The sequence below is a fragment of the Dermacentor albipictus genome, chromosome 8 (genome assembly GCF_038994185.2).
Source record: "Dermacentor albipictus isolate Rhodes 1998 colony chromosome 8, USDA_Dalb.pri_finalv2, whole genome shotgun sequence".
In the NCBI taxonomy this organism is placed as follows: Eukaryota; Metazoa; Arthropoda; class Arachnida; order Ixodida; family Ixodidae; genus Dermacentor; species Dermacentor albipictus.
In genome coordinates this window covers 70,041,427-70,065,191 of record NC_091828.1, presented here as the reverse complement: position 1 = coordinate 70,065,191, position 23,765 = coordinate 70,041,427, and the positions used below count along the sequence as shown (strand labels likewise).

Here is a 23,765-nt window from a genome sequence, read left to right as displayed (position 1 = left end):
GAGGATATTTTGAGAAGTTAAAAATTACCAAATTTCCAGAATGAAACTTCGAATTTCGTCCTCGGATTTCTAAATTGGCGGCATGCTATCAGAAAATCGTGAATGTTTCCAGGTTCCTGAAAGGTAGGACACGGAGGGGACGGTGCCAGATCAGACCTGTAAAGGTAAAAATACATCGATGGGATGCGGCAGCATAATTTTATTATGGAGATTTCTAATTTACGTGTGGGACACCATTTATTGTCCCATAAAAAGAACAAATGTATAAATTTTGATGTTTTGTTTTCCAGTTTTGTAAAATAATTGAAAATAGAAAATTTTCTAAACCTAGCCGCATTGACATCAGCCGAAGCAGGCTGATGTCACTGCGGAAGTGTGGAAGTGATCACTGCGGAAGAGAAGACGTTTAGAGCGCTGACTTACTAGTCAGCACTGTGTACATCGTCTTTGCTTTCCTCCTGTCCTTTGCGCTGTTCTTACCCCCTTCGTCATTAACCTAGCACCCCAGTTCAGCACAATCATTCGATGATGCGACAAGGCCACCTTGGTTCTTTGCAGCGATAAGGTCTGGCAGCTCATTCGAGTGCAGTGCAGCATAGCATTCCTCAAAAGTGGTGGAAGCACATACCATGCCTGCCACAAATCCTGCTATGTACGGCACAATACCACTTGAAACCACTCAAAGGCTCTGTGGGAGATTCACACGATGCGTGTGGTCATAAGCATCATTCAAGGGTTCCAGCAATGACGGCCTCCTGACCGTGAACCCATGAGGCTGACGATAGTCGACATGTTTAATAAAGTCACAAAATATCGGGAGAAATTTTCTGCATCGGACGACGTTGCTTCCGTGTGTTTGAGGAAGAACTTGTTCGCGGCTTTTAATTGGCGGGCAGTAGGGTTGTTATTGTACCGTCTTTTGCCCCTCACACAGCCGAAGAACATTCCAAATAATCGTTAGACATCTTGTGCGGCAGCAGGTACTTCAGTTTTCCCGTGGCAAAAAGTTCATCAAAAAGGACATCGACATTTTCATGCCAATAATGATGCCTAAAAATTGAGTTTTCTTGAGCCCATCTATTACTTGTCGCGCAGCTGCATCCTTCAGCCCTGATTTGCTTTTCAGATTACTGTTGAAATGCTTTTCAGAGGCTGCATTCTGTTTACGCAAGGGGGCTTTGTATGATCGGGCCAGATGGTTTCTCGAGTTCAGTATGTCGAAGAGGCGATAAAACGTGTAAATAAAATACGCTGTGGCATGGGCACCTTGAAACTGAGGAAGCTTTAATTCGAACTTGCAGAAGTCGAGTGAATCTGCAACAGATGTACCGAGGCTCTGCATGGTAAGGCGAAGTTTCATATTTTGCTTCGTCCATACTAGCTTAACCTTCGTCAGCTTGTTTCCGTGGTGCAAACCTTTCTTTTGTTGCACGGCTTTAATAGTTTCAATGTAGAACCGCTTAACATTAGACCCTTGCATATCAATTAGATGGCTGAAGGATTCCAAGAAGATTTTAGGAGGTTTTTCAAGATTTTAATCACGTGACATTCATCTATGATCACAAATAATATATTGGGAAAGTCTTCTGAGCCCTGGAGTGAGGTGTTGAATCCATCGGAACGGCTACTTAGCTCAGCACAGCGAAATTTATCCATGAAAAATTTTGAGGCCGCTCGATCAAAGGTTAGTGATCTTACTTCGACGCCTATTGAAGTTGCTTGTGACAAATTCTCTTTTGTAAGCCTCCCGATTTCCGAACCAGAAAGAGAATCGATGAAGAACCCGAGGGGCACCTTCAGCTTCATATTGAGTACCACAACTGTGAAAACATGGACATTGGTTGCTTCTGGTAGGCTGACATCCGACACTTCAATGCCCAAGTCCACATGAGCGAAAACGCTACTCCCTGCAAGGTGGACACATTTCATAATAGACATGCGATCTACCATTAGCGCAGCGATCATGGGTTCGTCTCGGCCTTCCACAATGTTCTTTAGGAGCTCTAACGCTCCAGATGTGAAGCCAGGATCTCCATTAATAGTTTTGTGCCATTCACGAAGGTGCACTGGTTCGGCAGATCACTGCTAACTTCGCTGAGCACTCAGATCATATGCACTTGGCGAGTAATAGTGCATTGTGAGCGCAAATTTGTGAAGTTCGGATGGATATTTCTTGTTCATATTTTCACGGACACGGGCCAGAGGTTGCTGGATATTCGCAGAAAAGGACGCTTGGAAAACTTTCAAGCCCTTTCCCGATAAAATGTGTGTTACTTCAGCTGGTCGACCAAGTTCCAACAAGCATCAATGCGTTCTAATGTTCTGGGCTTGTTCTGCTGCAGTGCTTTGACTTTCTTCTTGAGGTTATGCACGTCATTCTCCGATTCCTCCGCTTTTTGCCTATACTAGTGCTTCGTTGGTGAAGACGGTAGGGGGCACATTTTAGCGGTTCCATCAATAACAGGCACTTCGGGCGAAGGTAATTCTCTACATTTTCGAGAATCTCGCTCCCATTTCTCTTGCCTAAATGAAAGGAGATCTGGCGTTACGCTTGCAAGTGTAGGGGAACAAGCATTGACTTGTACGAATCGTACGCGTTGGCTTTTGCAGTTGGGCTGCAAATGCCGAAAACATGGCAGAAATGCTACTCACTCGTACCCTTCTTGCTTGTCCGGTTTATCAAAGCAGTCAGTGCGTGGCTCGACCCCACAGACTGCGCAATGCAGAGTTCTTGGGAAACGGATCACGTCCAAGCGTGTTTTACAATATATCTTGTGACGTCAGGACACACAAGTATAGTATTTTCACTCACGAGCGCATTTGCACGCTATATTATGCTAAAACAAGTGAGCGACATCGAGTGAAGCCAGCCTAAATGCAAGAGGCCTTTCTCGGTGTTTGCTTCCCGCGATTCGCACACTTCAGTGCTGCGCAAGAGCCCACCATCACCGTGAGGAGTGCACACAGTCGTCTTGCAAAGACATAAGTTCAATTAAGAGCACCGAAGTCAAGAAATCGAAAAAAAGGCTTGCATAAAGACGACGTAAACGCCACACATGCGCGTGCACACCGCACTGTGCCCTGAGCCACATGGTGAGGCGTCGTCAGTCACAGAACACTACCGCCACTCCAGAACGATTAGTATAACCTGCTTAGTCAGTACAGCACAGTACAAGAATAGAAAAGGAGTCATGACGACGCCGTCCGGCTGCGGGGCGCGATGTCTATAATACACATCTGCTGTTCGTGCTTCCTTTGTCCGCTGGTAGGAGTGCTGCAGAGTTAGAGGCTATGGTTAGGGCAATTTTTTATTGTTTGCTAGTGACAATGAGCCGCTGCGCTCGCGCAATTAGTTTACTATTTCGCTCGAAATGGCCTTATAATACCCAATGTTACTTTTCCTGTGACACTACTACATCTTGCTGTTCCTGTATTCCCGTTGATTGTGTGGCAGAAAACTGAAATGCAGCCGCATATCACCTACTGAACTCCTCTTTTACAGTAAGCCTCTGATGCCAATCGGCATGCGAAACTTTCGTTACTTCTGACCCCGAGATGATATCTGATTTTAAGCAGATATTTCCATTTGCGAATGCTTGCGCTGGCTGAATTGGTACTTTTCAATTTCTTCGCACCATCTCATACTTATTCTAGCCCCAAAATTCTCTACGTTTCATTATTGCTGAGCCCCAATACAACCTCATCCTACATTATTTAGGTGGATGTTTGAACAAATTTTCTCTTTGTTCATTCATACACTCGGGTATTTATATTGTTTCAATATATGGTTATGACTAGCCACTGAATCGATGCTACTTCATTACTCGTGTCGTAAGTAAAGATCCTAATTCCCAATTTATCTGTGCTAAAATTAATGCCTCGATATGTCACATCATTTCTTTACGAACTCGCAAGTCCTTAAATACCTTGCATTATATTTTATTAGCAGCGTTTCGTCCGCACACAAAGCCCCGGGACTCTCTTCGCACCGCTTTGCCCATTATGGATCACGATACGAAATAGCACTTCGTCTCGTCTGCCCAATATAAACTAAGTCGCGTGACATTGGCAACTTGCACACGACACTAATGCGACATATTACTAATACCTATTCATATCTATGCCTATTGAATGTAGAAGCCAGCGGAGGTGATAACAGCTACTCTGAGAACAAGACTGGCTCCTGCTTAATTCAGAAATCAGCTGCGTCACATGCGGAATTTCTTTTGAATCATTACTACCGCCTCTGAATGGGAAATTAACGTACAGAGCATTCAGAATGGGAATACCTCCGAGCACAAACACTTTAAAAGTGTCAAATAAAATGGAGTTGTCTGCGAATAGGATTGCTATCATGTTTTTCTGTATAAACGAATGCACCTTTATCACAAAATTCTAAAAGTTGGTTCACGTATTCTTGTCATGGACTGGCTGATTGCATTAAGCAATAACTGTGTCAAAGTGCGTAAAACACTTGGCCAAGCAGCATTTGCGTAGCTTGCGCAATTTGTTTACTAAAATATCGAATAACTTTGCAGACCCCACAAAGAAAGCGTAGTCTTAAACCTAATGATTGCGTCCACCAAAAGCCACAAACCGCCTGGGCAAGCAATACTTTCATAGTTATACCATTGCCTTTTTAATAAAATTATTGACAGTTTAACTTTGAGAGTCCGAAGTTGTACGAAAAGCTAAGCCATAAAATGAATGATTGGGATCTTTAAAACTGCTGTAGGCATTTTCGGATGAAAAATTCCATAATCCGGAATTCTTGTGTACAATCAGTGCCACCTATTTGGACATGCTTTGGCACTTAAACAATTGTTTTGAATTTATGCCGTGATATGTGAGCCAACATTAAAGAATCCCATACTGACCATTCCACGTAAGGAAACTTCAAGGAACTTGAGAGAAAAGAAGCAGTGCTAATTTTATTCTCTTTTTTTTATACAGAAAGAACATGGTTTGGTGCGAGGAGAGTATGTGTTGCTATTGCTACATCAAGTTAGAGGGGGGCAGGCTTTTCCGGTTGGATGTAAGGAAAGAAAGACAACACCGCGACGTTTGCGAGAAGATCAGCGTGCTATGCTTCAGTATTTGAGAAAATGAATCTCGCAATGCCAGCCAAACGCACATTGCTACGTGACGTTAGACTACATCACAACAGCAGCGTCATAACGCAATCAAACCCGTCAATCCACGTTATAAGTGCGCTAAAGAGATGTATATGTAGAGCGCGTTCACCATAATAAGCAAGTGAATAATGATTCTGCAGTGCCAGCAGGTATGCACCGAGTATGGATACGAAATATTTTCGCCTTTGGGCTCCTCACTTGTGAACCACTAACTGCGGTGACGTGAGTGGTCTTCTCGATCTTTACGTTTCTCTAAAAAAAAAAAAAAACGGTTGCTTTAATTTTGGCTCATGTACCAGTCGCAAAGGGGATCATAAACGACGTGGATCTGATAGATACAATCTTGCTGCAGGCTCCAGGCACTCGAATTAAGTATTTTCAGCGGCGGAGACACGATAGAAAGAGTCGGCCCTGTTTCCATTTCCACGCTGCAGAGCACTGGCTTGGGCGTACAGCGTCATCCGAGTGGAGCATTCGCCACAGTGCAAAGCCACAGTACGTATGCCGCGGCTTCCTGTTGATGACGCTTGGCTTCGGTTGCTACGTGAACAAGATTTTCCTGTTCTCGCGGTGCTTGGCCAGTAGCTCCGGAAGTCTCGTCGCGTTCTTGGACAGCTCGGCAACCTTGGAGCGCACTTCGACGGGGTAGGCGCAGCGCAGCCTCCGCATGTTGATGAACGCCTGCGATAAGCTCAGCAACCGGGCCTGCGAAGGAAAGGTGCACCGCTTGTTCGATGTGGCCACGTGTTACACATGGATTGCCGTATTCTTGGACGTGCTACGCGTTAGAAGAAATAACCACAATTTGAGTGAGTGACAATGATTTTCAAAATGAGTGACAAAATGAGTGACAATGATTTTCACAACTTCGAGGTGACCTTTGCTTTATTGCCCAACCGTTTCGGCCGGCGAACAGAACTTCGTCAGGAGTTACAGACAAGTAGGTTTTGACAGAGGTAATTACACACACACGCACAAACACACACACACACACACACACACACACACACACACACACACACACACACACACACACACACACACACACACACACACACACACACACACACACACACACACACACACACACACACACACACACACACACACACACACACACACACACACACATATATATATAAGAAATCGGCCGTTGCAGATAACAACTTTGAAGCGGATTTTTCTGAGGGGCGTACATGTACGGGAAATGCAAACCCATTTTTACTTACTTAAGAAAAATTAAATAATTATGTTTTTATTTACTTACTTTATTACACCTGTGCCAGCTTATGAATTGTAGGCGGTAAGTTTGCAAGGTTTATACACTTCGAATAAATTTGCAAAATAACACCATTCTATTAATAAAAATACGGCAGCTCGAAACACAAATGCCAGCACTATACTCGAGAGCGATGCAAATGCTATGAGCTTGCGTTATCGATAGAATGTCCCAAACGAAGAAAATGCGGCAATACATGTGCCTCTCGGCCGCCAATGCATATGGCCGCTCATTAGCATAACTCGCGTGGTTTGTTGTGCCACAAATCCTGGCAGAAAATTTCGGCAATGGCTTTTCACCGTATCGTCAACCTACGTCAAATTTTCGTTTACGAAACGGCTCTTCCTGTCGCAATACTCGCGTAATCTTATTTCAACCAAGAAACAAGCCGACATGGCGGCAATCTTGGCGGCAACGACACATTCGTGACGCAACGGACATGGCGCCAGCCACATATTCGTGAAATTGTCGATGCATTCCGCTGGTTGTGCAAGCTAGCGTTTACTTCCTTTTTAAAGCGCTGAAGTCGCAATATAGCTGCCGAGGACCAGAAAAAAGTATTAGTCGGTAAAACTTGCAGCTCCCCGTCACATCCCGTCATCTTGATGAAAACGGAAACTTGCCCTTTGTAGAACTTCCGTTCTCCTACGCAAATTTTAGAGCCCTTCACCTTTCGACAGCCAATCAGAGAGTCAACTTGACGGTTAATGGCGGCCGTGCAGCCGCCATGCATGGCAAGAATCGGCAGCTCCAGAATCCCTTACTTGGGCTGGCAACACTGTTCAAATAAGCAAATGTGGCTACGACATCCAGGTTCGCGGCGGTTCTATCGCTTGGTGCTGTTGCTCATGATTCTCTTTTATTACGTCGAATCGAGGTGTTTCGTAAAAGCCGAAAGAGTCCTTGCTGTCGATCACCTAAATTAAATCCGTTTCAAGGATTTCGGCGAGGAACTCGCGGGAATAGTTGCACTCTACGCGCAAACGACTGGCCTGACAACCGAGTCGCATCAGATTTTTTTTAAAGACAAAGAACCTCTTAGACGAGCCCGAGGTTAAAAAAATGCTGGCTCTCCCACAATCTGGAGTAACTGTAAGCATGACATGGCAACCGGCAAAGCAGATTGGTTGATGATACTAGCCACTATACTAAAATGGGTGTAGTGCATGTTCGCAACGGCACACCACAGCACATCGCACCACACCACACCACGTCATACTGTGCACTGATCCATATGGACGCTGCCCAGCTAAAGAAATGAAACCGGCTGAAGGCGGCACGACAGGCAGCGAAAGAAGCCAGGGAGACAGAACGAACGGCCCAGCTCGAAGAAAATCCGAAAGAGGCGCCGCGCAGTGTGGCGCCCTCTCTCGAGGCGACGCGAAACCCGCGCCGCGGAACTCACGGACCGCTGGCGTTCAAAAGAGCAGAGGCAACCGTGTCTCAGTGCGAAAAGATGACAATGAACTGTATGGTGCTCTGTATCTGCCTTTTGAACGTCACTGTTGGAAATGAAAAACAAAACTTCAGCGCACTAGAAGTTACAGCTTGAGTGATATCGTGAACAAACGTTCTGAAGAATTTGGGAGCAATATCTTTTGTAACTTGTTTGGGCAGTAACTAGCGTATTTAATGCGGTCATGTACAAAGGTCTAGAGGCAAGAGGTAGCATTTTCTAAGTTTTGACTGGTTGCCCGGATGACCTCGTTTTGTTCTCGCAACAGCGGATCAACACCCGGTCCAGATGGCTTACCAGTCGAATTTCACGGGTCTTGCTGGGCAGAAGTAAGCATTAGTTTAATATCACTCCTTAACGGAATTCTCGCATGTGAAGGTATTCCTAAATCGTTTAATCGACGCCGCGAGATACTCTTGCCAAATACAGACTCCAACCTTGCAGAGCCCTCATCCTGGAGTCGTATAACGTTGCTCAACGCACACTATGATATTGACAACCCTTCTTGTAAATCCCATGAAGGTATTACTTGACGGTTTCGCGCACCTGCAAACATGCGTGTACATCGTCGCCTTTAGACATCGGTGTTCACGCGTGGTCTCCCCATTTTTCCGACACGATCGACTTCATGTTCGCACAAGGGAGACAGCACGGACAGGCAGTTTCGAAGACATTCACGTTTGCTCATTAGCTCCTCGAACGGTGTTTCGCAATGTAGTGAGAGCATGCTTATGCTTCTGTTTGTACCGGAGAACTTTTTGAGACGCTGAATATGGCGAGGTGCTGCCTACACATGAGGTATCTTTACTCAAGGTAATAAATTGTACGGATGCGTTGAAATGCTTTGGAGGGATAAAAGAGCAACTGCTACATTCTTCAGGTTACACACACAAGGCCTGGGACCACGATTTGTCGTGTGCAGCAGATTGCGCGGTTAGCAAGGTACCGCACATAAATCGGCTATTTAACACTAAAACCATCCACCTTGTCTATCGAATGCTATTGCTAGGCTCTGGGGCGAAAAAAAACTATAAACAACATTACACAACTACAGGCATTTCGGGCCCGTGATATGTGGAATAATGCGAGAACAATTGTTTGTGGGCCAAAATAAGGTGTAAAAGGGCGCACGAAATACTGTTCTGTGCAGCTGCACTCACAAATTAGAAGACACGAGGATTCTCGTAAATCCAAACAAAAGCGTGCGTCCATGGCTTCGATTCACACTGTACTGGTACCAACTATCACTGTGTGTATGCTGACGCATTACCGATGCGACGCGGAAGCTATTTCCGATCGACACGCAAGACAAGCACATCTACACAAGTACAGGCGTTGCTTAAGCTTCCTGAAAAGCTCCGACAAAAACTTTGCACAAAGCCGGAAGAGAGCACCACGAATTATGCTCCAACAGAGAGATCGGTAGGCGATGTCTAGGTGCGTCTTCAATTTTTCACCGCAAATGGCATGGGCAACAATAACACTTAAACGGCAAGAAGCAGTAGTGCCAAAGAAGCCCTTTCGCGCGTTATAAGGGGTTTTGCAGTGAAATGTGTTAGCGCAGCGCCTCGGGGCACTATCAGACGATAGAAAATGACGACACCCAGAACTGTAGCGTCCCTACCGGACAGATCATGGCAGAGCGAACAGGGACGATGTCACTTCCCTCCGCAGACAGATGGCGACGTTGTTCAACCGTACACGATATTAAGTGCGCGTCTCGGAGTTTACAGCAGTCAATTGTTCAAGAGGCGTTGCCTTCAAAGCATTCATACTTGCGCTCTCCCGTTCCTGCATATGCGTAGCTTTCATACAGTGTACTTTCGTGCGGCCATTTAAACGTGCGAAAAGTTATTCTCACCTCCTCAACCAGGCCGTCATTGGCCGTGATGAACTCTCTGCGAAGCTCCCAGTGGTCATCGCTCTCCCACGGCAGCCGGTAGGCGTCGATGGGCAGCAGCATTTTTTTGTTTAATGGGTCTTTTCTTCTGCCGCTGACGCTACAGAGCCACGGATCCGAGCAGTGGCCCGATCTGCCCTTGACGCCTTCGAGGTGCGGCTGCGGTCCGGGTCGCCCGTGCAGCGGCTGTCAGAGGTGATGATGATGGTCTTTGGCCATGGCTCGTATCCACTGTAGATTACATGGCAGGAATGGAAGAGAGAAAGAAGAAGAAGAAGAAGAAGAGAAAAAACATTTATTCGGACCATCGAGGTGGTTGCTCTTGAGGTCGAGTGGGTGGGGTCCTCATTCCAGGACTCCACTGGCCGTGGCTGCTCGACGTACTTGCTGGACGAGAGCTTCTTGTCCCGCCACACGTAAGATGAAAGAAGCGTACTCCAACGTAAGAGAAAGAAAAAAGAAGTAAAAGAGAAGAAAACGTTCAGATTCAAACGCACGTACAGCAAAAAAAAAAGAAAAAAAGACATATTCAGGAAGTTCAGGAGCCAGAAAGGAACACATTCCTTTCTGAGTCAAGGAAACAGAGACTTAATAACAGTATGCTTGGTTTCTCGGATGAAGGGGCTGTCTATGTTAATGAGCATCTATCTCAGTTTAATAAGCAGTTGTTAGGGTGCCGCCATTGCACGTGAGAAATTTGTGTCATGGAAATGTGCCTGGATTATAGGGGGTAAGGTTATCGCACGTCAACGTGAACTGACTGACGCTCTGAGGATCACTGATTATGGTGATCTGGAAAAATGACTAGGTAAGGTCCGTTTCCTAAGATGGACTGTCGCACCGCCATGGGGGGAACCACGAGCCAACTTGTGCTGGCTATAATGTTGAAGGTTTCAGAACGAAGCTCGGCTCTCTAGAGAAAAGGCTCAGTGCTATTCACTTTAATGCTCGAAGTATCAAACACAAGGGTGACCACCTGAACTTGTTTTTTTTTTCGTCCATAAAGCATAAATTAGATTTTTTTGGTGTTTACAGAAACATGGCTAACTTCCGATGAGGATCATCCCCACTTTGACAATTATACTTATAATGGATTTTTAGGGCTTCACTGCAAGGGTGGTGGTTTCGCTGTGTATGTAAATGAAATTGTACAAGCATTCTGTAATAGATGAATTTCACGTAATAGATTCGAATGTGGAACGCACTGCTATGTCTACTCGAAATGTAGTGGTCGTTGCAATATACAGACCTCCCACCAGTAACAAACGGCACCTCTTCGACTTCATAGAAAATTTACAGTTGTATCTGACTTCTACCGGATGCGTATTTATTATTATGGGTGACATAAATATTAAGTTATTGTCGAACGATTCATGTGCAACGCAATTAAATAATACCGTTGCATCCTTTGCCTGCTGGAATTGCATATCTTTACCCACAAGGGTAACTGTTGAAACAAGTAGCCTACTAGACGTATGTATTACAAATCTGGTGTCTAATAACATTCTGTCTGGTGTCCTGTCCCATGACATCAACGATAATTTGCCAATCTTTCGCTTACTGCCTGTCATGCACGACATAGATTGAAGGTCCCACGGTTATACAGAGGAATCAATGGTAACACTGGGAATTAATGGTAATTATGGTAACAGTATGTTAAAACTTTAGTCGAAAGTTCACATTGGGAAAATGTGTACGATACAACTGACGTAAACAAAGCATATACTACATTTATTAAACAGTTTCCTTGGTGCTACAACAATGCCTTTCCACTAAAAGAAACTAAAACGTGCAAAATGTTTAAAAAGCCTTGGATAACTCGGGAACTATACACATGAATTAAAACAAAAAACCATTTGAATCACAAGTTTATCAAGAGCCGTGATGCCAACACCCTCATTGAATTAAAAAAAATACAGAAATAAACTTAACCAGAATGTTAAAATAGCTAAATCTACTTACTATATTGATCGGTTTACCAAAGTACATTCTGACAGTAGAAAAGTTTGGCGTGAAATTATCTTTTTAACTAATAAATGTAATCCAGACCCGCCGCTTACTATTGCGACAGTCAATGGCGAACTTGCAGGCTCTGATCTCGCAACCACTGTCAATAATTTTTTCATGAATGTAGCAGATTCTATATGTACAGTCGCGGACAGAATAAAATGGACCACGGGATCTCCGAAAACGTTCAATTCCCGAGCAGCCTGTAGCAGTAACCAGTAAAACTGCCCACGACAACGTTGTTAGCATATTCTAGTCGAGGTCGAAAATGCAAATACCAGATTGAGTTGTGAGGTTGGGAAGATATTCACCTTTTTCTTAGATTTCATGGTCCGTAATATTCTGTCCGCGACTGCACGTCGGTGACCACGTCAGCGCCAGGCGCACTTTCTAATCTAATCACTCCCTTACAAAATTCTATTACGCTTATGCCAACTACTACTCTTGAAATAGCTTCATTAATAGATAAGGTAAAAAATCATGTTTCACCAGGGCATAATGGTATACTAGCAGTACCTTTGAAGCATGTATCTTCTTTATTATGTGACGCCTTGTGTTACATCGCAAATCGTATGTTAGCGTAGTGTACCCAGATCAGCTGAAAATAGCACGTGTGTGTGCAGTTTACGAAATTGGGGGAAGAATGCCATATCTAATTATAGACGCATTTCTGTTCTAGCCGTTTTATCAAGTCTTTGAAGGTGTCATCAATGCTCGTCTCAAAATTTTTTTTCCATAAGTTCAATGTTATTACTTCCTCACAGTATGGATTTCTGAAAAACAAATCAACAGAGCAGGTGCTTTTAACAGTAAAAGGAAAAATTAAGAATATCAAAATGAAACAGTACACTCTTGGTGTTTTCTTATATTTCCGAAAGGCATTCGATTGCGTTCTTCACAACACCCTGCTACGCAAAGTTAACAGTTATGGTATACGTGGTATTGCATCTGACTTGCCAAAGAGCTATTTAAATAACAGATCACAGTATACAGTTACTGGCGTACCCTCAGAGAAATTGGCACTTTAGCATGGTGTTCCTCAAGGATCAATATTAGGACCGCTATTGTTTTTAGTATACATAAATGATATCACTAACATATCTGAATCGCCTAATCTGGTCATGTACGCTGATGATACAAATATATTTTTTCATCCCACTCCTTGTCCCAAATGGAGGCTATGGCAAATGTATATTTAAGAAATCTACATAACCGGTTATTGACCAATAGGCTAAGACTTTATTTATCAAAGACAAACTACATTATTTTTCATCCTATTAATACAGTAGGAAGGATCACTCTGAACGTTTTCTACAAGCATAGTGAATTGAAGCGAGTTTCAAACCAGAAAATTCTTGGCGTTTGGTTCAATGAGAATCTTTCTTAGAATTTTCACACCACCAAATTAATGTCTGGTCTGAGTAAAACAGTCGGTTGTTCGTATATCTCATTTTTTGCCCGGCTGGTTAAAGATAACCATGTATTACGCATTTTAGTACTCCAGGTTATCATACTGTATGCTTGTTTGGGGAACTACGACGTCCAGCCATTATCTTAAACTAATTTCAATTCAGAAACGCGCTTTGCGTGCTCTTGAGGGGTTTCATGGCAGACCTTCAGATTTACCTACGTCTCCGCTATTTCAGAAACATGGCATCCTTAAAGTAAAAGAAGTATATAATTTCTGTCTACTTTTTATTTATTTAGATATTTATTGAGTCGACAGACTTTGTATTTATTTGTATTTATTTGACTGCCTTTCAAATTTTTCTTTTTCTATAACGCACATGTAAGTTTTGCGATATTGTTTCTGTTTTAGGACTGATATTTCTATCTTTGTAAAAAAATTATCTATCTTTATACCGCTCATACGATAAGTTGTGCATTCGATTTCTTCTTTTATAGTACAAATTTGATGATTGTTAACTTACTGCGTCATGCTGCGTCGCGCAGTCATATTTATACATTGTGGTCATACCATCACCGTGATCCCACCACCGTTACACCATCGTCATAATTCGAGCATCGTCATTCTATTGTCGTCATGGCATCGTCATCACGCCCTCATCGTAATTTCAACATAGTTATCGCATTGTTATCGCGCCTTCGTTGTCATTCCTTCTTCGACAGGTATTCACTGTTATTTAATCATCGTCATGCCATTGTTGTCGTTCCGCGGTCATTGTATCGTAGTCATTCCACAGACGTCATCATATTGTAATCATACCGCGGTCGTCGTGCCATTGTTGTCGTTCCACCGTTGTCTTTCTATTGTAGTCATTCCAGTGTCGGCATACCATCATCGTCATACCGTCATCGTTATTGCATAGTAGTCTCTTTATAGTCGTCGTCGTCATACATTCAGATCCCCAAGCGACTTGTCGGGCACGAGAATGGTAACCAAAGCGCCTAGCACTCACCTCGGGTAAGGCTTAAACATTTGCGTCGCGTGCTCGCAATCGCTCTCTGTGTTAAAAATATTCCGGAAAAGCGACTGCGGGAACAATTCGTAATTAGACAGTTTTAGTTGGGCTGGGCGTCCGCAACAGCTTTGCGTACGCAGCAAACCAGCGGAGTCGACAGTGCGCATGCGCAGTACGGAGGAGCACGCACGGTGTCTTGCGTGCGCCCGCAGCTTTTCGAAACCCGCGTGTAACGTACACTGCGGGCTCTGCGGGCTTTGCGGGACGTTTTCTTTCGCGTGTTCTCGCTTTTATACGAGAGCGCGGTTTTCGATATGGCTCCGGCCAAAGTATGTCGCGCGAGGTCTTGCGGCGGCACTATTAAAATTTAGCCCTGCAGTTGACCTGGAGATGCTGCCGTACGTGCGAAACGCGAATCCTTTCCGCGACCAGAGGGAATGGACACATGTAGCAGCAAAAATTCAGGTTTTAACAAACTAGCCATTCACAAGTCCGACAGTGCGCGAGCACACCTACCTGTTGCTCGGACAGTTCATCACAAAAGACCGTGTAGCCCTCCGAAGGTGAGTGTCGGCTACCTGCGCGAAATATGTTCTCTAAAGTAGTTAATGCGCGTTCTTCGGTGTCTGTTTTTAGGTCGGTGACGGAGGAGGTCTACGGTCAGCGCGAGGCACTCTTGCAAGAAATACTCAACCTAGCCCAGGAAAGAAGAGTGAAGATTCGGGCTCCTCGAAGGGCCGACGCGGCGAGCGCCCGTCAAGCTACAAGAGCCCACCTTCGATCGTAACGGCCCAAATACAACGGCAGCACGAAATTTGGCGGCGCTTGCTAGGGATGGCGCGGCCGAGCTGCACTTTGCGAGGAACACTGTTGACGGCGCCTGTGAGTGCATCCGGAAATGTCCCTGTCGGCAACCTGCCTTGCTGTTACGCTGCACCACAGTAAATTTTCCTTGCGACTTTTCATTATGCTGCGGTGCTCGGCGTGCTACGCAAATGTCACGGTATCAATTCCTTTGACATAATTTTCTTTCTCGTGTCACTGTATATGCAGATGCCAATGCGGAAGCCGCCACCACGCAGCTTTTTGAAGAAATTCTGAATAACGAAGACGCCAGAAGCGACGATCCCGAGGACATCACCCTCAACTTTGAGTGTGGACGAACAGCCTCCCGTAATCGCCGAGCAGCCTCCGACCCCCTTCGCTGGCCCCAGCAGAGCTGCTTCGTCCAACCAAACAGGAGACACAGGAACTGAGACTGGCCAGCTTCAGGCGACCCCTTCCACGTCCCACCCTGATGCACGAAATGCGCCACGTGGCATGTGCTTTTCAATACCTGCATGTGCCCCTTGATGTAATGAAGTACTGTCTTTTTAATTTGAATCTAAAATGACAATGAAGTTTGCGGTTGTTTTCTCAAGTTCTAAGTTCTTAACACTCCTTTAAGTGCCTCCCAGCTGTGGTACTGCATTCTAATTTTCTGTGAACGTTTCTTTTTCTTTCTTATTTTTTACGCCACAGCTAGAAGGTGCAGTGAGAAGGATGCATATTATGAATTGCTTAAAAAAATAATGCGGCACGAATTGCTCATTAAACAAAAGGACTTTGCCCTCAAGTCGAGATGCCTAGCACTCGAAGAGGACAGGCTGGCCTGGGAAAAGAGCGGACTTTTAATGAAAGTCGCCTAGTTGACTTGCTTGATGACACAAGGGCGCCAGCTAGCCGAACAGTGGGCCGAAGAGCGGAGGTTGCGAGCCGGGGAACGAGAGCGGGAGAGGAAGGAAAGAGCCGAAGAACGTGCACTCGCCGCAGGCGTGTGTGATCCAGTCAGCCGAACCAAAGAGCTTTTACAGTGTACTGCAGTTTCTTCGCTTTAAAAAAATTCACTGACGATCGCATTACTTCCTAATGCGACATTTGAGTGCCGGTGTACACGTGTTTTTATTTCGCGATACATTGGCTGGCGCGGACAATCGACTCATGCGGCACGTTGCAAACGGAGTTAAGTGTGGCGCGACTGCCTCCCTTGTCGGGAGATCGCGTGAGGAAGCGCGCGGGTGATGCGTGGGCGCGATTCGCAGCAGCCGCCGCAGACAACCTCCGCTCATGCAGCGCTTTGTTTCCGTGCAGACGACGCGCGCTACTCTGGCGCCATCTCGTCGCCATCGCCGCCGCAAATCCCTTCGTGCGTGGCACAACGGTTTTCTTCTCACGCTCTCGCCATACCCTTCTCCTCCGCTTTCCTCCTCGCGCTCTCTTCGCTATCGCCACTTTTATCATCCGCCGCTGTACTCCGCATTCGCTGTTATCTTTCGCTGTGCTCGTTCGCTCCGTTACGAGGTAGGACGCCGACGGTCGCCGCAGGAACGTGCGCCTAAGAGCTGCTAAATAGTGTGCCGCTGCAAGAGCAGTACATATAACAAGAAATTATCTGCGCTCAATAAAGCTCATCTTGTTCTTCAACAGTTATATCCTCAGGTATAAGCATCGTGAAAGCCTAGCGCCGTATTGCGCACCATTCTTTCAGGCTTGATGAAACCCTTCGAATGAGCTATCGCGTTGCACCGTAACCCTTAACGCGACCTTGAGCCTCTCTACTCCCAGGAAGCGGAACTATATAGACGACTAGAAATGGCACAGTGCTTAGGAGCCGGTATTCGCGCTACATATAAGGTCGTTACCAAGACTAGTAAGTCACCTGCGCTCGTCTGTAGCACCATCTGTTACATCGACAGCATGCGTCGTATCGGGTGCACGTCACAAGACGGACCGCTCCCTTTTATGGCACTCACTTACGCTCAACCAAGTCGAAACTCGTACAACTTTAGTCAATTGTTTCAATTTACGTAAATGCTTAATCATTCATCACAATCACCATCATCGCCATCGTCGTTAATATGACCGTCAGCCCATTTGATGTCTATCACAGGACAAATACCTTTCTCGGTGAACGAAACTTACCCTCCTGGCGTCAGCTAATTCCAGTATACTAATGCAAATTTCCTCATATCCTTACAGCAGCGAATAGCCTCGTGTCACCCACCATGGCGATTTTGTGGCTGCGGCATCACACTGCTGAACTTGAGGTGCCGCCTTCTATCCTTGCAGCGGCGATAGCACATTGATGGGGGACGCAGAAGCGCCAAAGTACTTTTATTTAGGTGCACGCAGAAGAAACCCCCGTGGTCAAAGGGTAATCGAGAGTCCCTCATTACAGCGTGTCCCATGATGATATCGTGGTTATGGCACCTGTTGCCCCAGAAATTATTTTTTAGAGTGTAGCTTCGTTTGGGAAGCCTCCCGGACTTTCTTGGCCGTGGCTGATGGCTGGGTGGGTGCTGCAGCCGTTGTCTTGCCAAATGGCTCGCAACTTGGCTCACTAGGCAGTCCGTGGTCGGATGGGTTGAGCATCGTGCGTAGGTAATCGGGTTCAAAAGCAGCTGTTGGACCAACCGGGTCACTGGGTATGCAAAAAGAAAAAAAGAAAAGACGACATTGAATTCCGTGTGCGGCGCAGGAATCGAACCTTGGTCCCCGCCTCCCAGTATAACAGCCCCATGCTCTAATCATTAGGCGACAATATTCCTCTTTCTTTATTTCCTACACGTCGAAGAAAGGCTACAAGTAAAAAGAAAAGTGCTGGAGATCGCACTTTCTGTACGGCGGAGCATCGACCGCTAACACCGTCACCATCAATCGTGTTATGCGCATCCCACACTTTCGCAACCCTTTCCACAAAGTGCTCGTGCAGAGATCGGCCTCGAGCAGCACAGCGTACACACGCCAACAGGCTACGCCGCACTGCATGCAGTCCCGAGTAAAATGAGGCCGCCATCGCACCTATGTTTCTGTCGTGCAAATGCCAACTAGCCTCCTTGAGATGAACGCCATGTGTTGATGATGATGAGGTCCATATTGTTGCACATACATGCAACAAGAGATTGCCCCAGAAGTGGACACAAATATTTGCAAATTATGGTGTTTTACGTGCCGAAACCACTTTCTGATTATGAGGCACGCCGTAGAAGGAGGACTCCGGAAATTTGGACCACCTGGGGTTCTTTAACGTGCACCTAAATCTAAGTACACGGGTGTTTTCACATTTCGTCCCCATTGAAATGCGGCCGCGTGGCCGGGATTCGATACCGCGACCTCGTACTGAGCACCCCAACAGCATAGCCACTGAGCAACCACGGCGGGTGGACACAAATGTTTAAAATAAAAGAGAAAATAACAAAGAAATGCACGGCAATCCAAGAGCTTTTTTGAAATCGCACGTCACCGGTGCGTGAGAGCATGCTCACGTGCGCCAGCTTTCTTTATGTGATAAATGCAGGAAAGGGTACGCTTGCCAAAATCTTCGCTTTACATAGATTTCAAGAATGGGCGTTGTGTCGGCACAATTTTTTTTAAATATTGGGTTTCCTCGATTATGTTGCTTTTCTTTGGCACTCATGCTGGTAATCTAGTGTATAATAGCTGTGTCTTACCAGTACTCACCTACGGGGCAGAAACCTGAGGCTTACGAAAAGGGTTCTACTTAAATTGAGGACGACGCAACGAGCTATGGAAATAAGAATGACGGGTGTAACGTTAAGGGATAAGAAAAGAGCAGATAGGGTGAGGGAACAAACGCGAGTTAATGACATCTTAGTTGAAGTCAAGGAAAAGAAATGGCCATGGGCAGGACATGTAATGAGGAGGGAAGATAACCGATGGTCATTAAGGGTTACGGACTGAATTCCAAGGGGAGGGAAGTGTAGCAGGGGGTGGCAGAAAGTTAGGTGGGCGGATGAGATCAAGAAGTTTGCAGGGACATGCTCACAATTAGTACGTGACCGGGGCTGTTGGAGAAGTACGGGAGAGGCCTTTGCCCTGCAGTGGGCGTTACCAGGCTGATGATGATGATGAATTCTGCTTTAAACGTTGACGGGACTTTCGCAACTTCACTATTTGTTTTATTCTCAAATAGCAAAGCAGCTACACGCGTTTGTTCTCGACGACGCACAGATGTCCTCTTGTCTGTTGTCGTGACATCTGTGGCAATTTTCCATTCGATCACTTCCAGATTGATCCTTATCTTATTCTCAGGTTGCTTTTTGATCCTCTAAGGGCTCATTCACACCGGCGACTGGAGGGGGTCGCGCGACCATTTGCGACTCGCAATCAAAAAGCGACCGAAGTCGACTGATGTTCACACCGGCAAGCCCGGCTGAGCACGACCCGCAAGTGGCAATCCCGGAGATTATTGTTCTCAGCGAGAACTCTCGGAATCTACGCGGAAATTGAACGCGACGCCGGAGGAAGCCGGATGTAGACACACGAAAGATCACTTCCGGTGCGCCGCTGATTGGTTTATCAGTTTTGCGACCACGGTCGCGCGACTGAAAAATCGCACAGAGAGCGACTGGCCCAAAATGGTCGCTTTTCAACAAAGGCGACCGTTTGCGACCATTTGCGACTGGTCGCTTTGCGACCAACTTGGTCGCGCGACCACTGTGAGTCGCCGGTGTGAATGAGCCCTAAGGGGCAGATTGAGAAGTGCGATTTAAGTTGTATTTGTGAATCATCCTAATTCACTATCACGAAATACCCTCTCGCCGTGAAAGGAGGCTTGATGAGCCAGAGAAGGCGCAAACGCACAAAAGAGGTAACAGCGAGGCCACTAACCCACAAGTTAACCCACTAGCTCAACATGGCGTCATGGAATTTGACGTCATCTACACAAGTCTAGTTAATTTTTTATTGCTGAGATATGGGCTACATTATATCCTAGAAAGGCCAACAACTTAAAGGGACACTAAAGGGAAACAATAAATCAGTGTAGACTAATAAAGCATTGTTTGAGAACCCTGCAGGCAGTCATTTCAAGAAAATAGTTTGAATATTAGATGAGAAAATGAAGTTCCAAGTATCAGTATTTGAATTTCGCGCCGAAACGCCAGCGCCGGTACGTCAGCCTGACGTCAGGGATTCCAAAGTTTGTTTTCGCATTTGGGCCGCGTTGGCTGAATAAAGGTTCCCGAAACTTGGCATGTTTAGTATTTGGTTCCTTTAGAACACAATGTAGTCAATCTGTACCGCTATATGTAATTAGTAGGCCCTAGAAGATGCCATCAAAATCCATGACGTCACAGCCCCCAGGTGCGGGAACTTAAGTAGGCGTCGCCACCCGTATTTCGTTCTTGCGCTTTTTCTCGCTTACCAAACGTCCTATCGTTGTAAGGGTGGTGTTTTTGGTGTTGTAGAACGGTGATTTACTGATGCAGAAGAAATCACTTTTCACTTTAGTGTCCCTTTAAGATGTATCAAGAACCTGTATTGAACCACAACCGTAGAAATACGAAAACGTTCTTTGAAATCAATACACGACGTCGTGTTCATGTACCGGCCTTGGGGTTCCGGCTCGAAATTAAAAAAAAAAAGGAAATTTGGACCTTCATTTTTTTTTGCTAGCAGTAATCAAACTGTTACCGTGAAATTAACTAAAATAGAACATTGAAAAAATACTTTATCAATCTAAGCAGAAAAAGTGTTTCTCCTAAGCGTCCCTTTAAGTTTCGGCCCTGCAGGTCATACTTGCGGAATGGCGCGGTCACGTGTCTTGCGTACTTGCCGGGAAGCGCTAACCTTTTCTGCGAAAAATTATTCTGAAGTACAAGAGAGACAACCAGACTGTGAAATTTTCGCGCTACTTTGAAGGCACAGGGACGTTTAAGGCTATTATCCCGGTTGCTCTCGTCCAGGCAAAACGTGGCCGAAGTATCAATGACCAAATGTGAAAACACTTTACTCACGTTCTTCCCTAGGAAGGATGCTGCGAGTCGATTTTCAAACGGAAGGCCCGAACAAATTCACTGGACCCAACAGGAAATCGAGGTCCTCTGCCGACATGGTTGACGCTGTGATCGGAATGACTGCTCTTATTGTAGCAAAGCACGCGGACTGCGCAGACTCCGTGAAGGCCCATTCGGTACATGCCGTTCACGCACAGGCAGCCGGTATCGTTATTCACGCTGCACACGGTGGTACCATTGCCAGGACAGGAGCAGGGAACGCACACTTCGCCGTACTCGCCCTCTGCACGGTGTTACAGAGAAACTCTGCTGTGCTGCGTTTGCCCCGCGCAATTGAGGGGACGTGACAAGGCGGCACTGTGTTGCCTGATGAGAAGTCGGAAAAGCAATGGCAACAACGAAGATTGTTCTGTGGACATGATAGTTTCAGGGCTAAAACGCCAAAATGTAGAGACGTTTTTGTTCTCCTTCGGGGGAAGCTTCTTCGATGACAAACATTAGTCATGCTCGAGAGGGGATATCAAAAGCCCCCACCTTCTTACGCGCGCATTCTTGATTTGCGGCTTGATAGAGCTTTCTCTTGATTTGCGTCAAAATGGTTGTTGGCCGGGGTTGTTGGAACGACTTTTGCAAATAGCTCAACAACAGGACATTTACTTATTCGGTAATTTCAATAACATCCATAAGCCTCCTTCAGACACCTTGAGTCTGTCTATGTAGCCTCTTTACACCGCACTTCAATGAGAAAAAAAGATGCTTAATTTCTTGAGTTCTAGGTAGAATCGAACCCCCGTCATGCGGGCTCCTCAAGTACAGCAGCACAATGCAACAGTGCTGTGCCACGAACGCCTGCAAGCAGCGAGGAATTAATTATCAGAGGAAACGCGAACTGGCTCTGTACGAATCTCGGAGGGCGAGCAAAAGGAGAGTGGTTTCGAGCGAGCACCGCAACATGGCGTAGCGTGTCTTACACAAAGCATTAAAAACGAGTTCGTTTGCATTACGCGGCTCAAACGTAACGCGTTTCTGTGGTGGAAGTATGTTGTCGCTACATTGGCTAAATGCTATTCATATTATCGTCGACTGTAACCATGAAACTCGTTCAAGTGGAGAGAGAGAGAGAGAGAGAGGGAAACTTTATTTGGTTCTTTCAAGGATTCAGCGTCTCGAGGTCTTCGTCGTATTCTTGGGTGCCGGCGACTTGGAGCCTCTTCCGGCAAGGGTGGGCCCCTATTCAAGGGCTCCACTGAGCCTAGCTACTTCACTAGCGTGCTGCACTAAGTGGAACAACAGGATATTTACTTATTCGGTAATTTCAATAACATCCATAAGACTACTTCAGACACTTTGAGTCTGTCTACGTAGCCTCTTTACACAGCACGTTCAAGTGAAAGTTATTTTCAACATGTCATGAGCAATGTTTACCGTTTGGACTTCACTTGTAGCCGAAAAGTGTGAAATAGCCGTTTGGGCCGTTATCGTGCTCTGGATCGAGTTGAAGCTATTGTGCATCAAAGCGACTAAAGCTGTCTTGACTACTAGCATTAGGGAATTATTTCTCCCTCTCGTCACAATATTGTAGTACACCACACAGTTCCAAATACCTGCGGCCGCATAGAATAGTCAAATTCAAGTTCAAATAAGATACGAGAAGTTTATGCGCCAGGATATCTGGTTTTATAGGATTATTATCCGCATTCAACTTATTTAGAACAGTGTCGTGGTATCGGACTTTCGAATTTTAAGATCACTAGGTAGGTAAAAGCAGGCAAAAATTCTAGGCTTCTGTGATAGACAACTGTAAAACAATACTTTTTAGATGAATGCTACATTGCTGAGCGACAGAAATGGACGCCTCACAGTGTACAAGCTTTCCTCTTTTGATTTTACTATGGAGAGCAATCGCCAGCTTACTGCTAAAGTAGAAAATGAGAAGTTCATGTTCGACTGTCAATAGTACGGCTGATACATTAAAAATAATGTTTTTGAACATTTATGAGCGTTAATAATATACTTTTGTTTGTTTTCAGGGGGGAATAAATATTAAAAGAAAGAAAAGCGCTTACTTGGTCCAAGTTGCAACGCTAGCATGGAAGCAACGTGTACGGCAATAATGGTCACGAAATCATTCATTTCGACATTTGCTGCACTTTGTACATACTGCGGTAGTTGTCGAACTTCAAATTATGCTCTGTGAAGCTTATATGTGAAGCGTAACTCTTACGCACAAGTGTCCACGAATTCACGTTTCATACGAGCGATATATCGGAAAAGAACATCTGCTTATACTCCCGCTTTCGAGTTTTGAGAGGAAGAAACTGCAGCTGTTTAAAACTTTTCGAAAGCCCAAGACAAATGGCTGCTCGCAAATGCGCGCTCATGTTACCAAGTGAAAGGTCTTTGCAGTTTTGCTGCTTACACGTTGTGCGTTATCAAGGACCGGTCCACCAAAGAAGGTGAGAGCGGAGGACCTGCAACGTCAGCAAATTATTGCGGAATATCTTTACTGAAAAGGGGTTGCAATAAATGTTTTCTGATTTGGCTTCTATATTTTGTATAAACTTATAAGTATCGCCGTTTACACAACATGATTGAGAATAACGCAGTCTATCTAATCACCAATACTCAGTGTAATCGCAGTAGTCTTTATGTTGCGGCTGCTACGTGAGCGTACTGTGAGACGTGGTCTGCAAATGATTCAAAATGAGTTCGAGACTGAGGCGAAACGTCAAATTGTTGTATAACGGAACGCACCGCTATGGTTAAGA

The 23,765-nt window shown here is 45.4% G+C and overlaps 1 protein-coding gene and 1 long non-coding RNA gene across 2 annotated transcripts; both read right to left on the bottom strand.

Annotated features, from left to right (window-relative positions):
- Positions 1–5,393: 5,393 nt before the first annotated feature.
- LOC139048468 (partner of xrn-2 protein 1-like) lies at positions 5,394–9,984 on the bottom strand. Its single transcript, XM_070522861.1, has 2 exons — positions 9,732–9,984; positions 5,394–5,840 (listed from the first exon to the last, which is right to left on the bottom strand). The coding sequence occupies exons 1-2, from the start codon at positions 9,831–9,833 to the stop codon at positions 5,676–5,678; spliced, it is 267 nt and encodes an 88-aa protein (XP_070378962.1). The 5' UTR covers positions 9,834–9,984; the 3' UTR covers positions 5,394–5,675.
- Positions 9,985–17,336: 7,352 nt separating this feature from the next.
- Positions 17,337–23,261, bottom strand: LOC139048467 (uncharacterized). Its single transcript, XR_011507721.1, has 3 exons — positions 23,064–23,261; positions 20,998–21,280; positions 17,337–17,660 (listed from the first exon to the last, which is right to left on the bottom strand). It is a non-coding gene; the product is annotated as an uncharacterized lncRNA (long non-coding RNA).
- Between the last annotated feature and the right edge of the window lie 504 nt (positions 23,262–23,765).

Coding starts and splice junctions, on each gene's coding strand:
- LOC139048468 (XM_070522861.1), bottom strand. CDS start 9,833: ATGCTGCTGCCCATCGACGCCTACCGGCTGCCGTGGGAGAGCGATGAC. Junction 5,841..9,731: donor ATGACGGCCTGGTTGAGGAG/GTGAGAATAACT, acceptor TTTCCTTCGCAG/GCCCGGTTGCTGAGCTTATC.